Source organism: Propithecus coquereli, unplaced genomic scaffold, assembly GCF_000956105.1.
Source record: "Propithecus coquereli isolate 6110/MARCELLA unplaced genomic scaffold, Pcoq_1.0 Scaffold390, whole genome shotgun sequence".
NCBI classification, from domain to species: domain Eukaryota; kingdom Metazoa; phylum Chordata; class Mammalia; order Primates; family Indriidae; genus Propithecus; species Propithecus coquereli.
The window spans coordinates 912,677-938,116 of NW_012149619.1; the positions used below are offsets into that span (position 1 = coordinate 912,677).

Consider the following 25,440-nt stretch of genomic DNA (forward strand, 5'->3'; position numbering starts at 1 on the left):
TAGCAGAGAGAAGTCTGAGAGCAGGGAGACAAGACAGGAAGCTATTACAATAAAGTAGGTGAGGAGCAAAAGACACAATTCTATGGCAGAGGGTGAAAAGGAGTCTAGAGAGGATGACATAACTGACATTCTCTGTGACTGATACAAGACTGGGAGAGGATGATTTCTATGTGAAGGGTAGATTGGCAGATGATGGTTTCAAAGTAGGGAACATCGTCTAACATACCTACCTTTCATTAAATCCATTGTGCCAGGCACTGTGGACTACCCCATTGTATACAGGGGAAAACTATTAATTCCATATAGCAAAAAGTATATATGTGTACCTCTTTTCTGTACTGAAACTCTATTAAAAATGATATTAGAAATTTTTTTTTAAACTCTCAATGATAAGGAAAATGGCACAGAAGTCACTCAATAATGAGGCTTTCTGGAAGACCACAAGCAGATAGAAGAGTATTAAAACATGCAGCAGAGAAGAGGAATTAGCAGCCTAGAGAAGTCTCAACAAAATCAGGACAAAGGAGGAAAAGGACCTATTAAACAGAGTCCTAAAGAAGCTAAAATTTAGAAATGGCAATATTTTTTTTTCAAAGGGACAGGGTTTCTCTGCTGTCCACGCTGGAGTGCAGTGGCATTACCACAGCTCATGGTAGCCTCACACTCCTGGCTTCAAGCAATCCTCCCACCTCAGCCTCCAGGGCAGCTGGGAGTATAGGCATGTGCCACCATGCCCAGTTAATTTTTTTTCAGAGACAGGGTCTCACTATGTTGCCAGGCTCTTCATGAACACCTGGGTTCAAGCGATCCTCCTGCTTTGGCCTCCCAAAGTGCTAGGATTACAGGCCTGAGCAACAGCACCTAGCAGAAATGCTAGATCTCAAGAGCCTGGGTTAGAAAAGAGGCTGGAAAAGGACAAATTAATCGCAAGTCTGTATCCTCAACATATTTCCCATGCCTATATCCAAAATTTTAGTACTTTCCTAAAATAATAATGATAATAGATTTTATATAAATATACTGAAGAGTATAGGAATTAGAACTCCTAGTGTGGGTACTGATGTGGAAAGTAATTACTCCTTCATTTGGGCATTCAAATGACACCCTCACCCTCTTCCTCCAACCCTTATCCTTACCTTCAGTTTAACACCTGCCTTGCCACTTACACTTTTTTGGGGGGGGGGGAGGGTCTTGCTATGTTTCCCAGGCTGGTCTTGAATTTCTGGGCTCAAGTTATCCTCCCACCTCAGCCTCCTGAGTTGCCTGGATTATAGGCACAAGCCACCACGCCCTGCTCCAGCCACACATCTTTGAACAACATTAATACTGTACATACATGCGTGTGCACACGCGCACACACACACAAACACAGAGTTACACAGTTCCAATTTGCTTTCCAAGACTCTCATTCTTAATCATAGACAGTTGTGTAGAAAGCCTACAGAGTTCTGAAGCAGACTTCAAAACACAAAAGAAAAACTGTCCCCAGAGAAACAGACTTCAGAAAGTAACTTTTTAAAATCCGAAACATTTAAGAACTACTAAGTTCATTAAACAGTGATAAAATTCAATGAGAATGGAATTAATGGAGAAAATAAGCTACTTAAACACAATACTGCCAAAATGAAAATTCAATAGAAAATTCAAAATTGACTCTATTTTAGAAGAAAAAAATAAAATACAAAGGATCAATCTGGGCAATAACAAAAACAAATTCAAAAGAAGGAGAGAATATTGGCTGAGTTCATGCCTGTAACCCTAGTACTTTGGGAGGCTGAGGTGGGAGGATCGCTTGAAGCCAGGAGTTTGAGACTAGTCTGGGCAACAAAATGAGACCCCATCTCTACAAAAAAATCTTTAAGTTAGCCGTGCATGGCAGCACATGCATTTACCCCTAGCTACGCAGGAAACTGAGGCAGAAGAATAGTCTGAGCCCAGAAGTTGGAGGTTGCAGAGAGCTGTGATCGTACCACCACACTCCAGTCTGGGAGACCCTGGCTCTTTTTAAAATAAATAAATAAATAAGAGAGAATATTAAACAGAGAGAAGTTATTAAAAAGGAAAAATTCCTAGGGGTGAAGTCTTTAAACTCAAAGGGTATACATCAACTAGAAATGGAACATTAAAAGAGTTCACACAACTCTGTGAAATTTCAAAAGAGGAAGAATAAAGAGCCTAAAGGGAACGAGGGGGAGAAAAAAGAACAGGTGACCTAAAAATGGGGAAGAATCAGCCTAGTATCAACTTTCTCATCAACAATGATAAATTCTACAATATAAATTCTGTGTAAATTAGATTTCTCCCCTTAGAATTCTATAAACAAAGTATCAATCAAGTTTAAGGGAAGGATTAAAGCACCTTGAATTATGAAAGGACTCAGGATTTAATTCCCACAAACCCTAAGACATTTCTCTAGGATGAAGTACCAAGCAAAAGGAGGAAGTCAACCAAGAAGAAAGAGAAGCGATGGGATCCAGGACACAGCAGGTCCAATCCAGAAAAGCAATGGAGGAGAAATCCAAGCAAGGCAGCCAGGCAGCAGGCTGCGAGCCAGTCAAATTTGGAGGGATGCCAGAGAGAGATCTCTAAGAAAAATGGGGGTTTCTTGGAATAGATACTGCTGATTGAGAGGTTAGAAAAACAAAACATATAAAAATATGATCAAAGGTGTAATATACAGGAGGTAAAAGCAAATAAGAAAGGTAAATAAAACTTTTTGCAAGAAAGTTATTGTTTAAATCTGAGACAAGTAACTAGTTAAACCGGAAGAGGAATCAGTGGGTTTCAAGAAAAAATGGAATAGATTTTGCTTAATTTATGGTGTTCAGACTAGAATTCATGTTTACATATTTGAACTTTATATTAAGGCCAATTTCTACCTTTAGGAAAATGTTTAGCATCAAGAGAATGGCTTTACTTTTATAGTAGATTCAGCTGTTTCAGGACTCAGTTGTTTGGAAGGTTAGTCATTTTTGCATATTCATGGTCTCAGTTATTGGCTATTAATTTACCCTTCTTTAAGATTAAAAGGCAACTTATTAATTCTAATATTAACAGGGCTGATAGCTGAGCATGAACCACATGAAACATTAATTAGTTCTCTCTCAAAATGATCCCCAGGGATATGTTTTCTAAATGCAGCTATCGCCCCTTCTCCCTTATCACCTCTTGTAACGCCTGGACTGATACTGAATTAAATAGAAAGTCAAAATGGTTTTCTACGAGTTTTTAGTTCCATTCTATTACTAAATTCAAAAATTCAAAGCCACAGGTTCCAAAAGGAGTTATCTATATATAAGATTTCACCCAAGTTTTTATTAACCCAAGAAAAAGGGTAAATATTATCTCCTAGCTCTGATATATACTACTCACGAAGGTTCCAGGAATAATAATTAGAACAAAAGGCTTTTCAAAGGAAGAGAGAAGGCTAAGGAACTAGGAACTCTTCTAGATTAAAGGAAACCAGTAAAACTTGAATACAAAATACAATGCTGATTCCTAGAGTGGACTCTGGATTTTAAAAAAATTGAAAAAGGCAAGGGTTGGGAGAAGAGCAGCTATAAAGAACAATATTTGGACAATACAGTCCATTGTGAATATGGGCTATATATGTATAATCAATAATAGTACTATATGTATAATCAATAATAGTACAAGTCTATGTGTATGTGGAAGGATACCCTTGTTCTTAAGGGACACATGCTGAAGTATTTAGGGGTGAAAGGTTATAATATCTATAAACTACTCTCAAACAGTTCAGAGACAAAAAAAAAAAAAAAAAAAAAAAGGTTGCACATTTCCACAACTGGCGAATCTAAGTGAAGGGTATAGTGGTGGTCATGTAACTAATACGACTTTTCTAAAGATGTGAAAGTTTTAAAAATTTAAAACTTGGGGATAATAATATGCACTTTAATAGAGACTTGACATTAAATTTTCTGAGGCATGACAATACTGTTCTATATGAGTGTCCTTATTTTTATAAGATGCAGGCTCAAGTACTTAAAGGTAAAGCTTATGTCTATAACCTCCATAAGATTCAGGAGAAAAATAAATAGATGTAAATATTTTTATCTTTTGTGTAACTACTATAGGTTTTTGCTTTGTGGTTACCATGAAGCTTACAAAAACTTCTTGTAACAGGATATTTTAAGGTGATAACAACTTAACTTTCATTGCATTTAAAAACTCTACACTTTTACTCCATCCCCTCCCATCCAACATTTTAAATTCTGATATCACAATTTTATGTTTTTATATTGTGTCTCACTTAACAAATTATTGTAGCTATTATTATTTTAGCTACAATAATGAGGAGGAGTAAGTTCAGGATATCTATTATATGACATGGTGAATAAGGCTAAAGACAATGTATTCCATTCTTGGAAACTGCTGAGAGTGGGTTTTACTTGTTCTCAGCACAAAAAAAAATGGTGTGTGAGGTGATACACATGTTAATTAGGTCAAATTCACTGTTCCACAATGTGCACATATTTCAAACCAACATGTACACAATAAATACAATGTTTGTCAAAAAATAAATAGGGATATACATGCGCACACACATATATATAGATACTATAGTTCAAGTTGAGTTTTATTAAGAGGGACAGGGAGAGGGAGGGAACATGTGTACGTGGTACCATCTTACCGCAGCATCAACATTAGCAGGTGAGTCTCCGTTAGGGTCTGCCAGCATAGAAATGACACTAATCATGATGGTTTCCACAGTGTGGATAGGGAGCCAGCGTTCCTCTGGCTTTTCATAACCATATTTATCTTCCCCAGGCTCGTGAAGAATAGAAATGCACACATCACCATTTTTATCAACTGCAAAATTAGAGAAAAGAGTCCTGTTTAACACATTGCTAATTTGGTTAGACGTAAAATGTCTGTTAAAATTTGATCCCAATTCACACAGTACCTGTATAAAACATTACATATATACAGAAGTGAATTTCCAAAATGAAATCTACTGACTTTTTAGGGAGACTATAGAATTTTACCAAATACTCAGGATCCATCTGATAAATCCAATAGAAATGTAACCTATCTTTTTCATTCATGTTAAACTTTAAGATATCTAGCATGTAGATGGATTGTGGTTAGCATTTACAGGTAGTAAATACAATGTGAATGAATAAATGGAAACTATTGGATCTGTTCTTCATTTGCGAAAAGTATATGATCCAAAATACCAGAAATGAGTTTCCATGTAATGTTTTCCTTATTTCCCCATTAATTTACTAACTTAAATGGTGATAGTCAAAGGTCTAAAGACATTCCTAACAACAAGAATATCATAATGTACTTTTTTTTTTTTTTTTTTTTTTTTTGAGACAGAGTCTCACTCTTTTTGCCCGGGCTAGAGTGCCATGGCGTCAGCCTAGCTCACAGCAACCTCAAACTCCTGGGCTCAAGCAATCCTTCTGCCTCAGCCTCCCGAGTAGCTGGGACTACAGGCATGCGCCACCATGCCTGGCTAATTTTTTCTATATATTTTTAGCTGTCCGATTAATTTCTTTCTATTTTTAGTAGAGACGAGGTCTCACTCTTGCTCAGGCTGGTTTCGAACTCCTGAGCTCAAACAATCCTCCCGCCTAGGCCCATAATGTACTTTTAAAATCATATACAGGCAAAAGTACATTTTCAGGGAAAGGAGCACAAAAAGGAACATGTTGTATTGCCAGTGAAAATTCATCAACATATATGATATTCAGGCTGGGCACAGTGGCTCAAACCTGCAATCCTAGAACTTGGGGAGGTCAAGGTGGGAAGATTGCTTGAGTGTGAGACCACCCCAGGCAACAGCCAGACTCATCGCTACAAAAAAATAAAAAACTTAGCCAGGTGTGGTGGCACACACTTGTATTTCCAGATACTCTAAGGTTCCTCTTCTCAACCCACCTCCATCTGCTAGTAAAATCTATCAACTAAAATGGAATCACCAGATCAAGAGGCAAGAATAACATCAAAACTTATAAACACTACACATAACAGTTCAGCAAAAAAGTTTACAGAGTATGATTTTACTATGTTTTCTTTACGTATTTCATAATAAGGATTTTTTTCCAAGTTATTTTTCCTTGAAAACATCACTAAATGTTTATGCAGAATTCTATCAGAGGGAATCCATGTAAGATCCATTTTTCTTTTGTAAAAAATTAAGTTATCACTAATCTAGGATCTTCAGATTTTTAACCTTCTTGTGTCATTTTTCTTTTTTTCCCCTTTGAGATGGGGTCTCACTGTGTTGTCCAGGCTGGAGTACAGTGTCTATTCAGAGGCATGATCATAGTTCATTTCAGCCTCGAATTCCTGGCATCAAGTGATCCTCCCATCTCAGCCTTCTGAGATGCTGGTGCGCAAGTGTGCACCAACACACCCATGTCATTTCATTTTAAACACACAATTTATGTTAGAATGAGAACGTTTTTAGGCTTAAAACCTATTGCCAAATGATATTTTATTTATTTTCTAAAGTGAAAGTAAAACTCATTCAGAAACTGTGGAAAGTCTACTCCACAGACAACAGAGGCAAGTTCTCCCTGCAGGAGAGAACTGGACCCCTGCAGAAACTGTAGAAAGTCTACTCCACGAAGTAGAGGCTGGCCCTCCCTACAGAAGAGGACTGGCCCTGAATTGTATTTTAAAGGATTATATCAATTTATATAGACATCAACAGCATGAGGTAACCATTTCATCGTCTCCTCACCCAAGATGTACAAGATCCATTATTGATACTGTTTAAATTTCATATATTACAGCTGGTTTAATCAGCTTTCTAAGTATGTATGAGGTGACAATTTTTCATGACTATAACCTATCTTTCCTCTTCTGCAAAATATCTGCTCTTATCCTTTAGTAGCCGGTTACATACTCGGGGGTTATTTTTCCATTGCCAAAATGCTTTTTAATTTTCCCCCACAAAATTTTTGTCTGTTACTTTTTTCTTTCATTTTAATGTTTTTCAGAGTTAGCTTTATTTTCTGACACAAAATCCACTTAAGAATCCTATATTGCATGTAGTTGTTATTTTTCTTTAGTTTCTTTTTAAATTCTAACCATGTTTATTACTTTTGAAACTAGAAAGTTCTTGTCCCTAACATATGTATATCAAATAAGTGATAGTAAATACTATTTTTTAAAATCACCTGTAACTTTTTATTCCATTTAGAGTTTTAAATTACTTTGCTGTTTGGTATGAACAAAATTAAATCATTTTCCACATAAATAACTAGCCAATAGTCTCAGCATCGATTACTAGAAACAAAGCACATCTCTTCTATGAGAGATCATAGCTGTGATTATTAAACTACCTGAACAATGCATACCCTTCTAGCTATCTCCTTTCTATTGAAGCCATTCATCTAAAATTATGAAAAGCTGATCTACCCTCATCTTCTCTACTCATTACTTAGGTACTCCTTTACCGTACTGGAAACAGGCTTCTGCTCCTTATCAGGACACTATGACTGTTCCCACGAAGTAGTCTGGATAACATATTCTCCTGGGTCCTTCTATTAATATCTATCTAAAGTAAACCCGTCTATGCCAAGAAAATAGATATTGTTAACAACATCTTCCTGGACACATTTTCCTCCCTTAGCTTCTGTGACACCCTGCTTTTCCCTGGTTCTTGTACGGTTCTTTCAGTCTTTCTCATTTTCCTTTCCCTTATTCTGACTTTTGATATTATCCTAATCTCCAACAATAACCATCTTTTTCCTGGATAAATTAACTAATTCATTATATCACAATGTTATCTATCAAAAAAAAATTTTTTTTTTGAGACAGAGTCTCGCTATGTTGCCCAGGCTAGAGTGCTGTGGCATCAGCCTAGCTCACTGCAACCTCAAACTCCTGGGCTCAAGTGATTCTCCTGCCTCAGCCTCCCGAGTAGCTGGGACTACAGGTGTGTGCCACCATGCCCAGCTAATTTTTTTTTTTTTTCCTATTTTAGCTTCCCAGCTAACTTCTTTCTATTTTTAGTAGAGAAAAGGTCTCGCTCTTGCTCAGGCTGGTCTCAAACTCCTGAGCTCAAGTGATCCTCCCACCTGGGCCTCCCTGAGTGAGCCACTGCGCCCGGCTGTTACCTATCACTTGATACAGTAATTTCCAAGGCCCTAAGCTGACTACTGAACCCTGGACTGCTTTTATCAAATTATCTAACTGGATGTAGCAAGTATACCTCAAGAAAAACCAAGTGCAAACTGAATGTATCTAAACCACACAAAACGAATATTTACCCTATAATAATCTTTGTGACAGCTCTGTTGAGATATAATTCACCTATACCATACAATCCACCTATTTCAAATGTACTATTTAATGGTTTCTGTCTAGCATGTTTACAGAGTTGCGCAGCCATCACCACAATCGGTTTTAGAATATTTTCATCACCCCAAAAAGAAACCCATAGCCATTAGCAATCATTCTTCATTTCCCCCCTCAACTTTCCCCCCAGCCCTAGCCAACCACTAAGCGACTTTCTGTCTCTATGGGATTTTTCTATTCTGTACATTTCATATAAATGTAATCTTACTATGCAATCTTTTCTGAGTGGCTTTGTTTACTTAGCACAATGTTTCCAAGGTTTGCCCATGTTGTAGCATGTATCAGTACTTCATTTCTTTTTATTGCTACATAATATTCTGTTATATGAATACGCTACATTTTGTTTTTCCATTCATCAACTGATAGACATTTGGGTTGTTTCTGCTTTTTGGCTATTATGAATAATGCAGCTATGAACACTCATGTACATGTTTTTTGTGGACATATGTTCCTAATTTTCTTGACTATTCACCTAGGAGTGGTAACTATGTTTAACCTTTTGAGAAAATGCTAGACTGCTTTCCAAACATCTGTACCACTTTACATTCTTGCCAGGAGTGTGTGAGGGTTCTAATTTCTCTAACTTCTTCATCATTGTTATTATCTGTCTTTCTGATTACAGTCATCCTAGAGGGTATAAAGTGGTATCTCATTATGGTTTTAATTCAGTCATTCCCCTCCCCCCGAGACAGGGTCTTGCTCTGTTGCCCAGGCTAGAGTACAATAACACAATCATAGCTCACTGCAGGCTCCAACTCTTAGGCTCAAGGGATCCTCCTACCTCAGCCTCCCCATTAGCTAGACTGGATCTCTAGAAAAAATGGCATCCCTGCCCCATCACCTCCTCAGTTATCCTTTCTTGACGAATTATACTCTCTCGCAAATTAACCTCCATCATTTCCTTCTACAATGCCTCTTCCTTATGACCTACAAAATGAAAAGCCTCTTCAACCTTTTCAAACTTTTTTTAATTAACCCACCTCATCAGGTGTCCTCTTAAACTACCTAGGCAATTGTTATCCTTCTTTTTACCAGAGAGAAATCCCATGTGTTTGCTAACATACATGCTTATTCTCATTTAATTTTCACAGAAAAACTAAGGCTCAAAGAGGCTTTGCCTTGAATCACACAGCTAATTTGTGGTAAAGCCAACATTCAAAAGCTTTGTTATATCTCCTTTCGAAATAGGTACAAAAAGATTGCCTCTCATACATCAAGTAATTCAAGTGAAGGCAGGAGAAACTGCCAAAAGCCTAGAAAGAGATGAAAGATATGTCAAAGTAACAAGAGGCAGATGTCACAAATTCACGTATCCACACATCGTGACTCCTATCAATGCATTCTACCACAATTGTTATTTCCCTCTTCTTACTGGTATAAAAAATAACTATGTTTCTTCTATGATCACTGCTGTCTTAGATGCAATGAAATTTGGTAGCTCCCTTGGTTCCCCATAGTTTTCCATTTTCCAGTTCCAGTCTCTCATAATACCAATCTGTTTTTCAAGCCTTGGGTTCTACTATAAACTCCACATCCTTCTGATATTCATTCATTCATTCATTCCTCTCTCACTGACTTTTGCTTAAACAAATATATGTATTTCTATTCCTTGCAACTAAAAGAGTCTTGACAATGAGAAGCAGAAAGTAAATCAGTATAGTAGCCTAAAAAGACAACTCTGATTACACACAGTCAAAATAATTAGAAAAGAAATGCTTGCAAGCTCTATCATACAAAACAAAGCCAAAAGCTCAAAGACACTACATATGAACATCCCTTATCTAGCCTAACCTTTGGTTCACAAAAGTAGATTTTAAATGGTAGCTAATCTTTGGGTAAAAAAAAGTCAACATCATTACTTCATGCATAATAGTATTAGATGCTTTCCAAGCTTAAAATACACAGTATATTTACGTTTCCACACACACCACTGATACATTTTTCTAATCATTTTGACTATGTGTTATTTCATTTGATCTTGTCACCTCATAAAGTAGGTGGGACATTCCTTTTTTACAGTTAAGAATACAGATAAAAGTAAAGAGTAACTCATGGTATAAAAGTTAAGGCGAGAAAATATAAATCAAAAATCCAGGTTTAAAATTTTCTATGCTCTTTCTAATAGCCAATAAGTTACCTAACACCGTGAAATTTATCACCTTAATCATAAGAGCTCTATTAAAGCTGACTCTTCACTCAGTAATCTTGCCTCTAGTTTGGAACACTGTCTCAAAGAGCTGAAAACTAATTAAAAAAAATAACTTTCCATATGATCTGTTACTCCCCTTTCAAAGAATTTAGTGGAAGGCCATGTGCACAATGAACACTGTGAATCTAGTACAAAAATTACAGAACAATTTCATTAAGAACTATATCTTTCTTATTAACCTTGAAAACTTCAGTGACAGGCCACCATATTTGCAAATGTAAAAGTAAAATTAGATAAACTTACCATTTGGGTGCCAGATTTCTGTAATGAATTTCATTTTAGGAGGCCGGAGGGGATAATCTTTTGGGAAAGTGAGATGAGCCTTAAAAACACCACCTTCACTGGAAAAAACAAAAACAAAAACAAGTTCTTGCCTATAAGTTCTTGCTTATAAGTAAACAATCATTAAAAAAAATATACAAAACAAGGATGTTAGCACTAAAACCAAAAATGAAATAAATAAATAATCTGGATTTCCTATAGGCAGTTACCAGCAGTCACTAGTTATTAAACTCTCAAGACAGCTAGTAAAATGAAAGAAAACATTTGCTAAAAAGGCATCCAGTTCAGATCACATTACTGCTATTCAACAAACCTTCCTATCACTTCCCAATGTACTTTCAACAAAATTCAGAAGGTTTAATATCACCTACAGGGTTTAAGTCACCACTTTCCCTAGGTTGTTCTCAAACCATAATTCTTCTCTCTGTTCTCTAGCCTGTCTTATTTCAGTTCCTCAAACCTACCAAGCACTCCCTCATCTTAAAGCTTAAGTACATTTTGTCACTCTCTGTCAGGCAGCAGATATGCTGCTTCCATTCAACCATCCGTTTATTCATTTCATCATTTAACAAATATTTATTTGGCGCTTGTCTTAATCTCTAGGAGTATCGCAGTGAACAAAATCTCAAGGACTATTTATTCTACTGACTTTCCGGAGTGCCACTGCCCAAGAGAACTTTCCGCAACATTGAAGACGCTCTATATTTGTGCTGTCTGTCTAATAATGTAGCCACTACCAACTTGAAATATGGGTAGTACAACTAAGGAACTGAATCTTTTTATTTTATCTAATTTTAATAGCCACATGTGGCCAGTGACTGCTATATTAGTGCAGTTAAAGATCACTGCCATTTAATTAGGAACTGTTCTTGAAGATCTGTCAAAAGAACAATACCATGAGTTGTACACATTAAAACTAAAGAGGTCAGCTCAGCCTTAAGAGACAAAAATGACTAAATTCCTGTCTTGTAGCCTTGGTACTAAATGTTGCCTCTGATAGAAATACACTTGTCCCTTTGTCTTCTGATCATCATTCAGTACTCAGCTTAAATGTTACCTCCAGAAAAAATTTATTTGCCTAACAATCTAAACTAGGGTCTTTCTATCACATTGACCTCTTTTAATTTCTTTATTGCAACAGTGCTTTGCAAATCTGATTCAAGACCTTAGAGCAAGGTCATATGATTTTGGTTGCTTCAAATCAATGAGAAACGGAATTCTCAGCTCATTAAATATTTTCATTCATTGAAAAAATGTACATGAATTGTACACAAGCAATATTGACTTTTACTGCCTTTTCTGATCATAAAAGCAAGATGGGGAGGCACACAGATTAAGTTTAAAGAGGAGAGGTAAGATCATTAATAACAAATACTTCTGAATACTTACGAAAAAGGCCACAAGATTCAGAGTATAAAACGTCACTGATCTTGATAATACAATTTTGGTAAAAGCAATAGGGAAAAGATTTCAAAGGATTGAAGAATGGAGTGGTGAAGTACAAGCATAATACATAACGAACAGGATAATTTGTACAAGAAGTTTAACAGTTTTAAAAAAATGGTAACTAGATGGGGAAATAGTACAAATGAAGGGCTTTAAAAGAGCAGGGAAAACCCTACTTTGTTTACAAGAAGATGGGAAAATGTTACAAGAAAGACTAAAGATGCCAGAAAAAGAATAACTAAGAAATCAAACAGAAGAGGAAAGAAAATAAAGGTAGAAGCGGGCCTAATCATGCAAAAGAAAGAACATCCTTTCTTTTCCCACAGGAAGAAAAACAGATTAAGTGTAGTACAGATATCTAGGGATAGAAAGCAAGAGAAATGACAAATTTTATGCTTGCCTTAGGAGTTTGCTTTTCGTAATTTATGAGGTTATCTATTAAAGGGAAAAAAACACGAAGACTTGAAGGAAACAGAGACAAGAATAGCTGTTGTGAAGAAAGCATTACACTGATAAGAGAGAAATCTTTATCTTCTCAGCCTATGTTACCTCAACTGTGCAAGTTAGTGCCAAAGGTGATCTTAGGACATATTAATTATATGGACTAGTCTTTCAAACAGGGGCTGCAAAAGCATTTAATGAGTCATAGCCAGTTTTTTTGTCGTTGTTATTTACAAAAATAGAATAGAAAGCATGGGGTTTATCACCAGTAGTTTGAGTTGTATAATCTATGCATGTGTTTCCATTCACTCATCTATACACACAAATGTATGCAGCAGCTCGTGATGTAAAATACTTCTGATTACGGGTTTTGGCAAGAAAACAAACAAACCAAAAAAACCCCAAACGAAGATTAAAAGCCACAAGTATAGAAAACAGCCAAGAATCCATATAAAAGGACATCAAAATAGCTACCGCAAAGCTCACGCACTTTATTCCACTGATAAGACTATTTCTTGACAATATTAAGTTCGCATCCCCAAGTCACTTAATTTTGATTAGTTAGATCCATTCAAAAGCTTCATAATAGCTGACTGGAATCCTCATCATGAAAGAGGACTGCCTTAGTTCCTCTAAATTGTTTTCAATCATTAAAATATCAACCAAATTTAAGTTAACAGGGTTGCCCTAAAGTTTTAAAGCACACAATTTTACTCTACCAGAAATGCCCTCACCAACTCTGAATCAATCATGCTATTTCTTAAGTTTTTTTTCCTATCTGTGGACCCCTCACCTTCTATATATTTTACCTGTGGAAACACTACCCGTTTTTTTTTTAATGCCTAAATCGATAGTACCCAATTTATGGGTGCAAGCTTCTAGCCAAGTTTGCAAAGAGGAATCCAAAAACCCACAGGGGACAGTAACACTGTGGAGTAGACATTAGTATGTCACATATTCTCTATTTTTCAAATCTGGAAAGATGCTACTATGGTGAGCAAAGGAAAATTTATTTCAAAGCACCAATGGGGCATGGGGCGGTGGCTCGTACCTATAATCCTAGCACTCTGGGAGGCTAAGGCGGGAGGGTCGCTTGAGCTCAGGAGATCGAGACCAGCCTGAGCAAGAGCGAGACCCAGTCTCTACTAAAAAGAGAAAAATTAGCAGGGTGGTGTGCACCTGTAGTCCCAGCTACTGGGGAGGCCGAGGCCGGAGGATCGCTTGAGCCCAGGAGTTGGAGGTTGCAGTGAGCTATGATGACGCCACTGCACTCTACCCAGGGTGATAGAGCAAGACTCTATTTCTCAAAACAAACAAACAAAAAAAGAATTCAAAATATGTTTCCTTTCATTATATATTCTCTTCATCACAGATATTAATACTAACAGTATAGTTACTAGCATCTAGCATGATATTAAAAGGAGGTATACAACCAACAGTTTCATATTATAAAACTTTTGAGAAACCTAGGCTTAGTTCAAGTTTCTTTCACGAGGAAGAAACTTACTGTTTTTGTATTAAATTATAAAATACTTATAAGGATTACATCCTATCATTCTGCCACAGTGATTTTATTTAAATGATATACTGTATGCTATCTTCTGAGATTTTGTTCAACACTATTCTATTAGTCTATATCCTTGCTGGTACCTCTTGTTCACTCACTTTATCTGACATAATTCACAATTTATCCATTATTCTCATAAGGTATTTCATTGCTTTCAATTTTTTCCTATTACATGTAATAGAGCACTGAACATTTCTTAGGAATAGGGTTTTTACCCTAAAGTGGAACTAAGACCAAATTTAAGTAATATTTCTAAGCAATGCAGGCACTAGGTTCATTCTCTCCAGAATTTCATCACAGAACATATGGCTTGTGCCTCTAAGTCTTAAATGGGACTCTAAAAGAATTTTGTAACTGTAACAGAATTTTGTGACTGCAAAAAAATGTTAATGAAAGAGTTTTGGTTAGCTGACTTCTCATTATCTATAGCCACCAAAGGTAAGACAATACTACAAAACGCGTATATATAATCTAAGATTCCCAAATTTTTCACACCATTGCCAGTGTAGGAAACAAGGCATACTTCTTCAACAGACCAGCCACTGGTAAGGAAAAAAGGAAGTTATAGATAAAAGGTCACTCATTAACACAAATTTATAAAGTTTATAATTATATAGTGATATCCAGGTCTCTTAAACTTTCTCTAAAAACCTACTGTTACTCCTATCTGAAATCTTTATATCTGTGGATATATGTGGCTATCCACACTGCTTGATTATCAGTCTGAAATACCAGATATACCGTGTCATTTTCAGAATGTACACTTCACGCAGTACTGCCTCAAGAATCTATTCTTAGCAGCACTACTCTAGTGCTAGATTCATTAATGGACAGAACAGTAATAAAAATGTAATGCCTTCATAAAAATGTAATATCTTCATATCTTCTTATATGAAGATAAGTATAATGACTAAATCAATACTCGTGGCAAATATCAATCTCAAAGTGACACCTAAATATACCAGTTATTGATGACATCGACTGTAAAGAGTTCAGAGTGCCCTCTAGTGACTAAATGAAGGCTAATGATGCCACCATGAAATCTCACACTAGCTTTTTACAGAATTCTGGCACAGTATTATTTCCATGATCTAATTAGTAAAGTGGTGAATTAATCACTTAGCTAGTGTGTGTGCTAAAACCATACTAACTTATTTTCAACGCTGTGATCCCTTATCCCACACTATAAGCCTCTGCTGCCTTTCACAGGTAGGTATTTATACTTAAAATCTAGCTATTCACTCCCAACAGCACTCTTCGAACAACTCCAAAATGGCCTCTCCTTTCTTCACTCCACTGAAATAACTATGAGGACATAACTACCTTCCTTACTGTTAAGTCAACAAATACTTTTTTTCTTTTTTTTGACACAGAGTCTTGCTCTGTCACCCTGGGTAGGGTGCAGTGGCATCATCATAGCTCACTGTAACCTCAAACTCCTCCCGCCTCCGCCTCCAGAGTAGCTCGGGCTACAGAGTAGCTAGGACTATAGGTGACAGGCCAGCACCACCACGCCAGGATAATTTTTCTATTTTTAGAAGAGGCAGGGTCTCGCTCCTGGTCAGGCTGGTCTTGAACTCCTGAGCTTAAGCAATCCTCCTGCCTCAGCCTCCCTGAATGCTAGGATTATAGGCATGAGCCACCATGCCGAACCCAAATACTTAAGCATTCTATTAAGTACTTGATTCTTGATAGCATTTTAAAAGGCTTACTTCCATAAAACCTTTCCTCACCTCATTTTCCTTGTACCTTCCTAGCTTCCTTCCTTTGCCTTTCTCAGGGTCCTGCATAGGCACATGCACTATTCTCTATTCCCTGAACGCTGCTGACTTTAGGAAGGCACAGTTGAGAAAGTGGCCACCAGTTGTCTCATCAGCAAGTACATACTCCAGAGGAGCTGCCACAAACGCTGCTGCTATTCATATCTCGAATCAATAGCCTACACTTTTTTTTTTTTTTTTGAGACAGAGTCTCACTCTGTTGTCCTGGCTAGAGTGCCGTGGTGTCATCATAGCTCACAGCAACCTCAAACTCCTGGGCTCAAGCGATCCTTCTGCCTCAGCCTCCCGAGTAGCTGGGACTACAGGCATGTGCCACCATGCCCGGCTAATTTTTTCTATGTATTTTTAGTTGTCCAGATAATTTCTTTCTATTTTTAGCAGAGATGAGGTCTCGCTCTTGCTCAGGCTGGTCTCGAACTCCTGAGCTCAAACAATACACCCGCCTCGGCCTCCCAGAGTGCTAGGATTATAGGCATGAGCCACCACGCGCCCGGCCTAATAGCCTACACTTTTAAAAATGTATGCTAAAGCCCAGAAATGGGTTTTTATTAGTGAAAAGAATAGCCTGTTAATTAGAACACTGAGTATTGAAAGTGGTTTTCTTTGGTGAAGCTGGAGGTATGCAAAATATAGTCATGCATCACTTAACAACAGGGATACATTCTGAGAATGCATCACTGGGCAATTTCGTCCTTCTGCAACCATCATAGAGTGTATTTACACAAAGCTAGAAGGTATAGCCTACACACTACACACCTAGATTATATGGTACAGCTTATTGCTCTTGGCTACAACCTGATAGAGCATGTTACTATAGGCAACTGTAACAGAATGGTAAGGATTTGTATATGAAAACATAAAAATGGCACAGTAAAATACTGTGTAAAACATTACAAAATGGCACACCTGTATAAGTAGCTAGTATGAATGGAGCTTGCAGGACTGGAAGTTGCTCTGGCTGAGTCAGCCAGTGAGTGGTGATTGAATGTGAAGGCCTAGGAATGTGAAGGCCTTACTGTACACTACTCTAGACTTTATAAACACTGTCCACATTATGTTAAATTTATTTTTAAAACTTTTTTCCTCACGCCTATAATCCTAGCACTCTGGAAGGCCGAGGCGGGAGGATCGCTCAAGGTCAGGAGGTCAAGACCAGCGTGAGCAAGAGTGAGACCCTGTGTCTACTAAAGATAGAAAGAAATTATCTGGACAACTAAAAATATATAGAAAAAAATTAACCGGGCATGGTGGCGCATGCCTGTAGTCCCAGCTACTTGGGAGGCTGAGGCAGAAGGATCGCTTGAGCCCAGGAGTTTGAGGTTGCTGTGAGCTATGTGAGCTAGGATGACGCCACAGCACTCTAGCCCGGGCAAAAAGAGTGAGACTCTGTCTCAGAAAGAAAAAAAAAAAAAACAAAACTTTTTTCTTTCTTCAAATTAACCTTAGCTTATCGTAACTTTTTTACTGTACAAAGTTTTAATTTTTTTTTTACTTTTTGGCCCTTTTGTAATGACACTTAGCTTAAAATACAAACACATTGTACAGCTGTACAAAAATATTTTCTTTCTTTATATCCTTATACTATAAGCTTTTTTCCATTTTTATACTTTTTAAAGTTGTTTCTCAAAAACTAAGACATAGACACACACATTAGTCTAGGCCTACACGGAGCCGGGATCATCAGTATCACTATCTTCCACTTCCACACCTTGTTCCTCTGGAAGGTCTTCAGAGGCAATAACACACGTGAAGCTGTCATCTCCTATGACAATAATGCCTTCTTCTGGATACCTCTTGAAGCTGTTTTACAGCTAATACACACAGACACACACAGACAGACACACACACACACACACACACACACACACACACACAGAAAACACGCATGTAGAAGGAGTGTACTCTAAAATAATAATAAAAAGTATAATAAAAACATAAACCAGTAACAATCATTTATCATTATCAAGTGCTATATATGATTGTATGTACAGTACTTTCATAGGACTAGCAGCACAGTAGACTTATTTATACAAGTATCACCCAAATACGTGCACTGTGCTATGATATTACAACAGCTACCATGTCATTAGGTGATAGGAATTTTTCAGCTCCGTTATAATCTTACAGGACCACTGTCATATATGTGGTCTATTATTGACCGAAACATTGTTATAGAGTGTACAACCGTATATATGGACCAGCTAATAATATTTAAAGATATGTACCACAACTACATTAAAAAAGTGTAAAAATTCAGTGAGGCCTATAGAGTTGGAACTCAAGCCTGGATTCCTAACTAATGTTCCATATAGATAGCAGTTTAGGAGAATTTCTCTTGTCATCTTGTACCTACTGTAAGGATAGCTAGATTCTGTCACTGGAATGTCACCATGTCTCTCCTGAGGAGGTGTTGTTGAAAAAACTGAAATAGACCTGAAAATCTTTAGGCTCATAGACCAGGTTGAATGCATAGTTTTGTGTGCAAAATTTGTTAAGAAATTTGCTTTCAAATAACAAGAAAGTTGTGAGGAAATACTTCTAAGATGGTTTTTAATAGCTACTGATATCTACCAAAGAACTGTAATGTTCTGGAATGACCAAATTCAGTTATCTCAGTTTGCAAAACTTACCAATGCAAACATACTTCTAGGAAACACATCAGTAAAAATTCTGATAGGCAACAGTTATTACAAAGCATAAATCCTTTTTTCAGACTATAAAAAACACAAATATCCATACTATGGCTCAATTCTGCATGCCTTGGTCTGCTCTGGTATAGAAGTAGCTCTGAATTTTTTTTTTCATCAGCTGTTTTGAGGGAGAAAAGAGCTACTATTTTAGAAAACCTAAAAAAAATACTTACCCATCACAGACAAAAAAAAACCAAAAACCTCTGATACATCCAAATCCTTGCTCACTTAGAATCATCGAGGATCAAGGCTGAGTGAGGAAATAAACTACTCGGGAAACTCAGATCTAGATCTGTCGCTGTCACTCAGTTGTCTGGCTTTGAGAAGCTCACTTCATTTTTTTCCCTACTACCTCAACTTCTATAAAAAGCATGGAAACTTGTACCAGGCACCAATATCAGGCAGTCTTGATGCATCTTAAAAATCAACAAATACTAGTAAATTGAAGTTAGTCTGCAAACAGAGCAGAAAATAAGACTGTAGTCTCTGAATCTAGAAATGTATTACATGAAATATTAACATTTAAGAAATTCTATTGCTGTTTGATACCATTACCTTATTCTCTTATCTTTAAATCATTGGTTCAGCAACTGCCAGTCAGTTAATACATTATTTGATACCCTAAGAATAATTTGTATAAATTAGGAGAAACTGACCATTAGTTCATTTTAGGGGCAGAACACCTTGATTCTGATCAATATTCTGCAGAGACCCAATTAGAGAACCACTAAGGTAGATGATCTTGAAAGTTCTCTCTAGCCTTAAGACACTGACGTGTACAATATGTTCTCTACGACAATGTCCCAGAAAAATGCAATTCTATACTTTAATAAACTGATCAAAGAATGGCAAACTCTTGCTCCTAAAAATTATGACATTCCCTTTGGGGGTTAAGGCACAGTATGCACAAGAGAAGGAAAGAAGAAAAACATTTCAATACAAGTTTTTCTTCTTTCCCCAATCCTGCCAAAATTAATCTCCTAATTTCTGGAATACAAGTTAAAAATATATCATTTATATTTAACCTCACCATAAAGATAGTTTTTCTATAATAAACTTATTCTAGGTATATAGAATATCTGAATTTCTGAAACTATAGTATATTTTAAAAAGCAACTTCAAGCAGAACGCAAAAACCCTAAACATGCTCAAATTCAGTATGAATGATGCTAAACATTGGTATTTCACATGCTCCTTAAAAAATAATTTCATTTCTGTTTGCCAAAATAGTTTTAATCCAATTAGTTAAACAAGCTCCATTTTGAAGATGTCAGTTCCATTATACTTACTAAAGTGTATCTGGGGGACCAATAATAAGGACTTCCCATCGGTAGAGATCATTGTCATCTATTAAACCTGCCGAAAAGCCTTCTACTGGATTTTTGTTGAGTTCTGTAGAAAAAGAACAGTTTGATCAGTATTTTTAAGCACATAATTTTCACCCACTAGATAAATTATAGAACTTGAGCATATATGTCATAAGGTCTAAACCATTATATGGATATACCTTTCCAGGCAAAATGCTATCTGATGGCCAAAACATTTCCATTTCTATTGTATAAGGAAGCCATATGGTACTTAGACCCTGGTGTCCAGCCAGGCTCTTACCATTCTAGACAGCCCTACAGAGGTCTTTCAAGAGAGCTTGTTAAAATGCAGATCCAGGCCCATAACCCAGAATTTCTGGTTCAGAAAGAACTAGAAATCAAATCAAGAATGTTAATTCTTATGCTGTGGTCTTTAGGGTATACATTCATAAATAATAACTTTTCATTGGAGTTTACTGAGCATAACTAACTTTCATTTATATTGACATCTGTATATCTATTTTACACGTTCCCTCCGGTCATGGGGACAGTTTACATCTGTTGTTCTTATATGGTCCATCATAATCTGAGCACAAGGACAGCAGAGGCCCCATCTGTCCTGCTTGTGTGTATTGACCCCTCTGCTGGCCATGGCTTCCAGCACAGAGGAGTAGCTTAAGAAAACAAGCTAGAGCCTACAAGGAATGGCTGTGGTATCATGAGGTTTTTCTCTTCTAAAGAAAGTGCTCTGGTATGGAGAAAGAAAGACCAGGGTGGGGGGCAAGAACAGAGGCAAGGAACTAGTGAGGTGGGGGCCACACAAACCAAGAGGAGATCTTAGGGAGTAGATACGGAGGGGTGCGAAGCCCGAAGTTTCCAGAGATACAAGGCTTAATAGAGTTATCAAATGTTTTACCTGCCAGAGGAGCTGAGCACTGATTGGCTCAAATTGGGAAGTAGGGACAAAGGACATGCAAGAATAGAGTGTTTCTGAAAGGACCTGGTGAGAATCTGAACAGGTATGCAATTCTCATGTAATACCTGCCATCATCCTCAAGAAGCTCCATCTAATGATGAAAGTAAGAATAACACAACTCAGAGTGCTATAAAAGACTGAGCAAAGTATGTTGGTGATTGAGAAGATTTAATTTTTTTGAGGGATCAGAGATGGTATCATTTCAACAAGTAAGAGTTAACATCCCAACATACCAGGGAAACATGCAGAAAGCCGATAGTGAACGTTTATATTTAAACATAAAAACTTTTCTCAAAATTTGAGGGGAGATTTTTATAAGTCTAACATTTTTGCCTACCAGGTAAAATAGACTTTTATAAGTAATTATTAATAAAATCAGTAGTAGTGTATTTCGAAACACAAGAAATGTATTTTTACTTTTTCTTTAAGAGACAGTATCTTACTCTGTCACCCAGGCTGGAGTGCAGTGGCATGATCATAGCTCACTATAACTTCCAACTCCTGGGCTTAAGTAATTCTGCCAGCTCAGCCTCCCAAGCAGCTAGAACTACAGGCACACCCAGCTAATTTTTTATTTTATTTTTTGTAGAAACAGAGCGTTGCTAAGTGTTGCCCAGGCTGGTCTTGAACTCCTATCCTCAAGCAATGCTCCTATCACAGGCATGCCAAGATCACAGGCATGAGCTGCCATGCCCATCCTATTTTTACTTTTAAATAGCTATTCTAAAATATGTTAAAAAGATATTGAAGGGGAGACAGGGGAGAGAAAAAAATAAAAAATAAAAGATATTGAACACGCAAAGATACTAAGATAGGAATTACATTTTAATTTTGTTATTTTGTTTATGCATGCATGAGTGTCGACTATGTTGCAGACATACTAGAGAAGAAACGAAAGTCCCACTTTACTGTCAACTGAGGGATGGAGTGGAGCACAGACAAATGCAATGTGGCAGTTATTTTCTACGTGAGTTACCTCACTTCCAACCTTTTCTAGATGAACACTACTGTGTTACTCAGATCATTTTCTCCAACACTGTACAAAAGAGTCCTGTGAAAGATTCTATATATAATTTATCCAGAAATCATCTAGCTGTTGCATAAAGCTCCACAGGTCCAGTGGAGCTTTATAAACACAGATGGGTAACCTTTGAAATCAGTATATATGGTCAAAATTACCATTGAAAATTTCCTTACACTTTCCAAAAAGTGTATCATTACTTCTCACTTTTGTCCAGACACCCTAAGTTCTTAAAACCTTTTGCACATTCTTTCCATGATTTTCTTCTACAGTCATAATTGTGTCCTTTGCTTATTCCACGTAAATGCAAAAGCAGTGTTAAACAATGTCCCACATCTCACTTTTGTTACAGGTTGTGCCCCTAGTATGGATCCTTTTAGGACTAGATGTCTCAATACCAAACAGATTTAACTGAACTATAGTGGCAGACCATTACCATACTTCATGATGCTTCCTTCAAAGTCCAGTTCAAGTACTATCTCCCTCCATGTGGTCTTCCTAAACAATTTATCAAATAATCTTCTTTTGACTTCCCTAAATTCCTATTAATTATCCTTTTGTCTGTACTACCTCATCTGGCACTTGACTATCATCAGCTCCTGATACCCAGAGAAATATAAAGGTAATAAAAGAATGTACAGTAAATGCTCCAACAATAGCACAGGAATCTGCGGGAACACAAAAGAAGGACACATAACATAATCATGAAAACTCAGCAAAGGCTTCTAAAAAGAAAAGAAATAAGACAAAGGATTGGGGGGTGATTGAAGAGGAGTTGGTTAATGAGTACAAATACACAGTTTGACAGACAAGATGAGACCCAGTGTTTGCTAGATCAGTGGGGTGACTATAGTTTATAACAATATATTGTAAATTTCAAAATAGCTAGAAAAGAATTTGAATGTTTCTAACATAAAGACAAATATTTATGATAAAAGATATCCCAATTACACTGATTTGATCTTTACAAAGTGTACGAATGTATTAAATTACCACATGTACTCCCAAAATATGTACATTATGTGTCAACAAAAAATAAAATTAAAAAGAAAATATATTTTTAAAAAAGACAAAGAATTTGGATAGGGGAGTATTAGATTTAGATAGAGGAGCAGGTACAAAATCTTGAAATATGGAGATCAGTATATGACTAGAACAGAGGGTGGGGCAGTTGAAATTAGACAGAATGTCAGAAGCTATACAGCAATGGGCCTTTGTTAAGCCGTAGTCTGTACTTTATCCAGAGAGCAATGGTGAGCCTTTGAAGGGCTGTTCCCTTTTTTTTTTCAAAAACAATAGGGTGACCTCATGAGATTTACATTTGCAAAAACCAATCTTAAAGTATGTGGAAGATTACATAAATAAGGCTTTGGTAAGGACAAAGAAACCCAAAAGGAAGCTATTACAGTAATCTTGAAAAGCGTACATCCAGTATATGGTAATAAATAGAAACAATACATAAAAACAGGGATATTTGGGAGATAGAATAAATCAACCAAATGTTGTGTAGGGATTAAAGTAATAAGTCAAAAATGGCATACAATTCTTCCAAAAGTTGAATGCAGAGTTACTGTAAGACCCAACAATTCTACTCCTACCCAAGAGAAATGAAAGCATCCATCCACACAGAAAGTTACACATGAATGTCTGTAAGAGCATTAGTCATAAAAGCCAAAAGGTAGAAACAACTCAAATGCCCATCAACCAATGAATGGATATAGACAAACTGCAGTATATACATACAATGGAATATTATTCATCTATAAAAAGAAATGAAGTACTAATACATGCTACAACTGGATGAACCTTGAAAATATCAGACTAAATTAAGGAAGCTAGACACATAAGATCACACATGACTTTTTTTATATGATATAGCCAGAGAGATAGAAAGTAAATTAGAGGTTACCAATGGATGGGGGGAGGGAGAAACGAGGCATGATTACTTAATGGGTTTGGGGAGTGGTTAATGGGGTGATGAAAAAGTTATGAAACTACAGAGAGCTGGTGGTTGCACAACATTGTGAATACACCAAATACCACAGAATGGTACACTTTAACATGGGTGATTGTATGTGAATTTTACCTTTATTTTTAAAAATGACACACAGGTTTCTGTGCAGGGGTGGGAATCAGTTCATGCACTGAAATGAGAAATAAAAGAGGAGGTACTCGTTTGAGGGGTCAGCAGAAGGAATGGTGATGGGTTTAGTTTTAAGAGTCTATGGAGCATAATTACATTGTTTTAAAAAGAAATATCTGAGCTAAACATAGAGATTTGGAGGTTATCAGAATATGCTTGATAACCGAAGTCAAAAGACTGATGGCATCATACAAGGATAATCGTAAGTATAAACTGCAGAGCACATAACTGAACACATTCTAGAAAATACCAACGTTTGGGGGATAAAATAGGACGTTGTACAAGCGACTGAGAAGGGTAAAGCCAGGGATGTAAGAAGAAAACCTGAGGAAAATTGTATCAAAGAAGCCAAAGGCAAAGCACTTCAAGGAGAAAGTACCCACCAATAATAAATACACATTGCTCAGGAAAGAGGTGATCCGAATTCAGTCCACTGGGTTCAGTAAAAAGAAGGACATGGATGCCCTTGGCATAACTAGTTCTAAAGTAATGGTGAGGCTGAATCCATGCAGGCAACACTGAGTTGACGGAAAGAAGGTGAAGTGGAAAAATCCAAGCAGAAATTTCTAAAGTCTGATGATGGGTAGAAAAGTCTAGTAGTCACAGGTAGATGAAATTCAATCAAGTTTTTTAAAAAGAAAAGGCTGGAAGATGTTGAAACATCCTATCTGCATTAAATGTTGATATGGATACCTCACACTAAATTCAAATCCAGATGGATTACAGAAATAAACAAACAGATATAAAACCTAACTAAAAGAAAATTTACAGTTTTTAAAATAATCTTGAGTGGAGGTGGCCTTCCTAAGCAGGACACAAAACTCAGCAATGAAATTATACTACACAAAATATTTTAAGCGCAGTATAGCAATAAAGTCTAAATACAAATGACAGAGTGGGATAGAATATTTGCAACATTATAGTTAAAAGTCTGATATCTAATAATACAAATAGAAAGCCTGTAAATCAACAGAGGGGGAAACAGGCAAAGGATACAAATAAACAAAGGGGGGGCGGAGGGGGAGAGATAGAAATAGCCGAGGAACATGAAAGCCTCGCCTGTTCAAGACAAATACTTAACCCAAGAGGTACCCATGCTTAGGTTTCTACTTATATTCATTCCTAAGGTATTAGACAGGAGTTTTGAATGTGACCAAGATGAAGATAAATCTTTTCCGAATGCTACCTGGAAACACAATTAAGAGTTTGAAAGGGGCCGGGCGCGGTGGCTCACGCCTGT

General features: G+C 36.8%; 1 protein-coding gene across 1 annotated transcript in view; it reads right to left on the bottom strand.

Annotated features, from left to right (window-relative positions):
* Positions 1 to 2,104: 2,104 nt before the first annotated feature.
* UBE2G1 (ubiquitin-conjugating enzyme E2G 1) overlaps positions 2,105 to 25,440 on the bottom strand; it is a 97,935-nt gene continuing 74,599 nt past the window's right edge. The window contains 4 exon segments of the mRNA XM_012652562.1: positions 2,105 to 2,108; positions 4,644 to 4,830; positions 10,790 to 10,887; positions 20,043 to 20,145. Coding sequence (XP_012508016.1) covers positions 2,105 to 2,108; positions 4,644 to 4,830; positions 10,790 to 10,887; positions 20,043 to 20,145 — 392 coding nt within the window.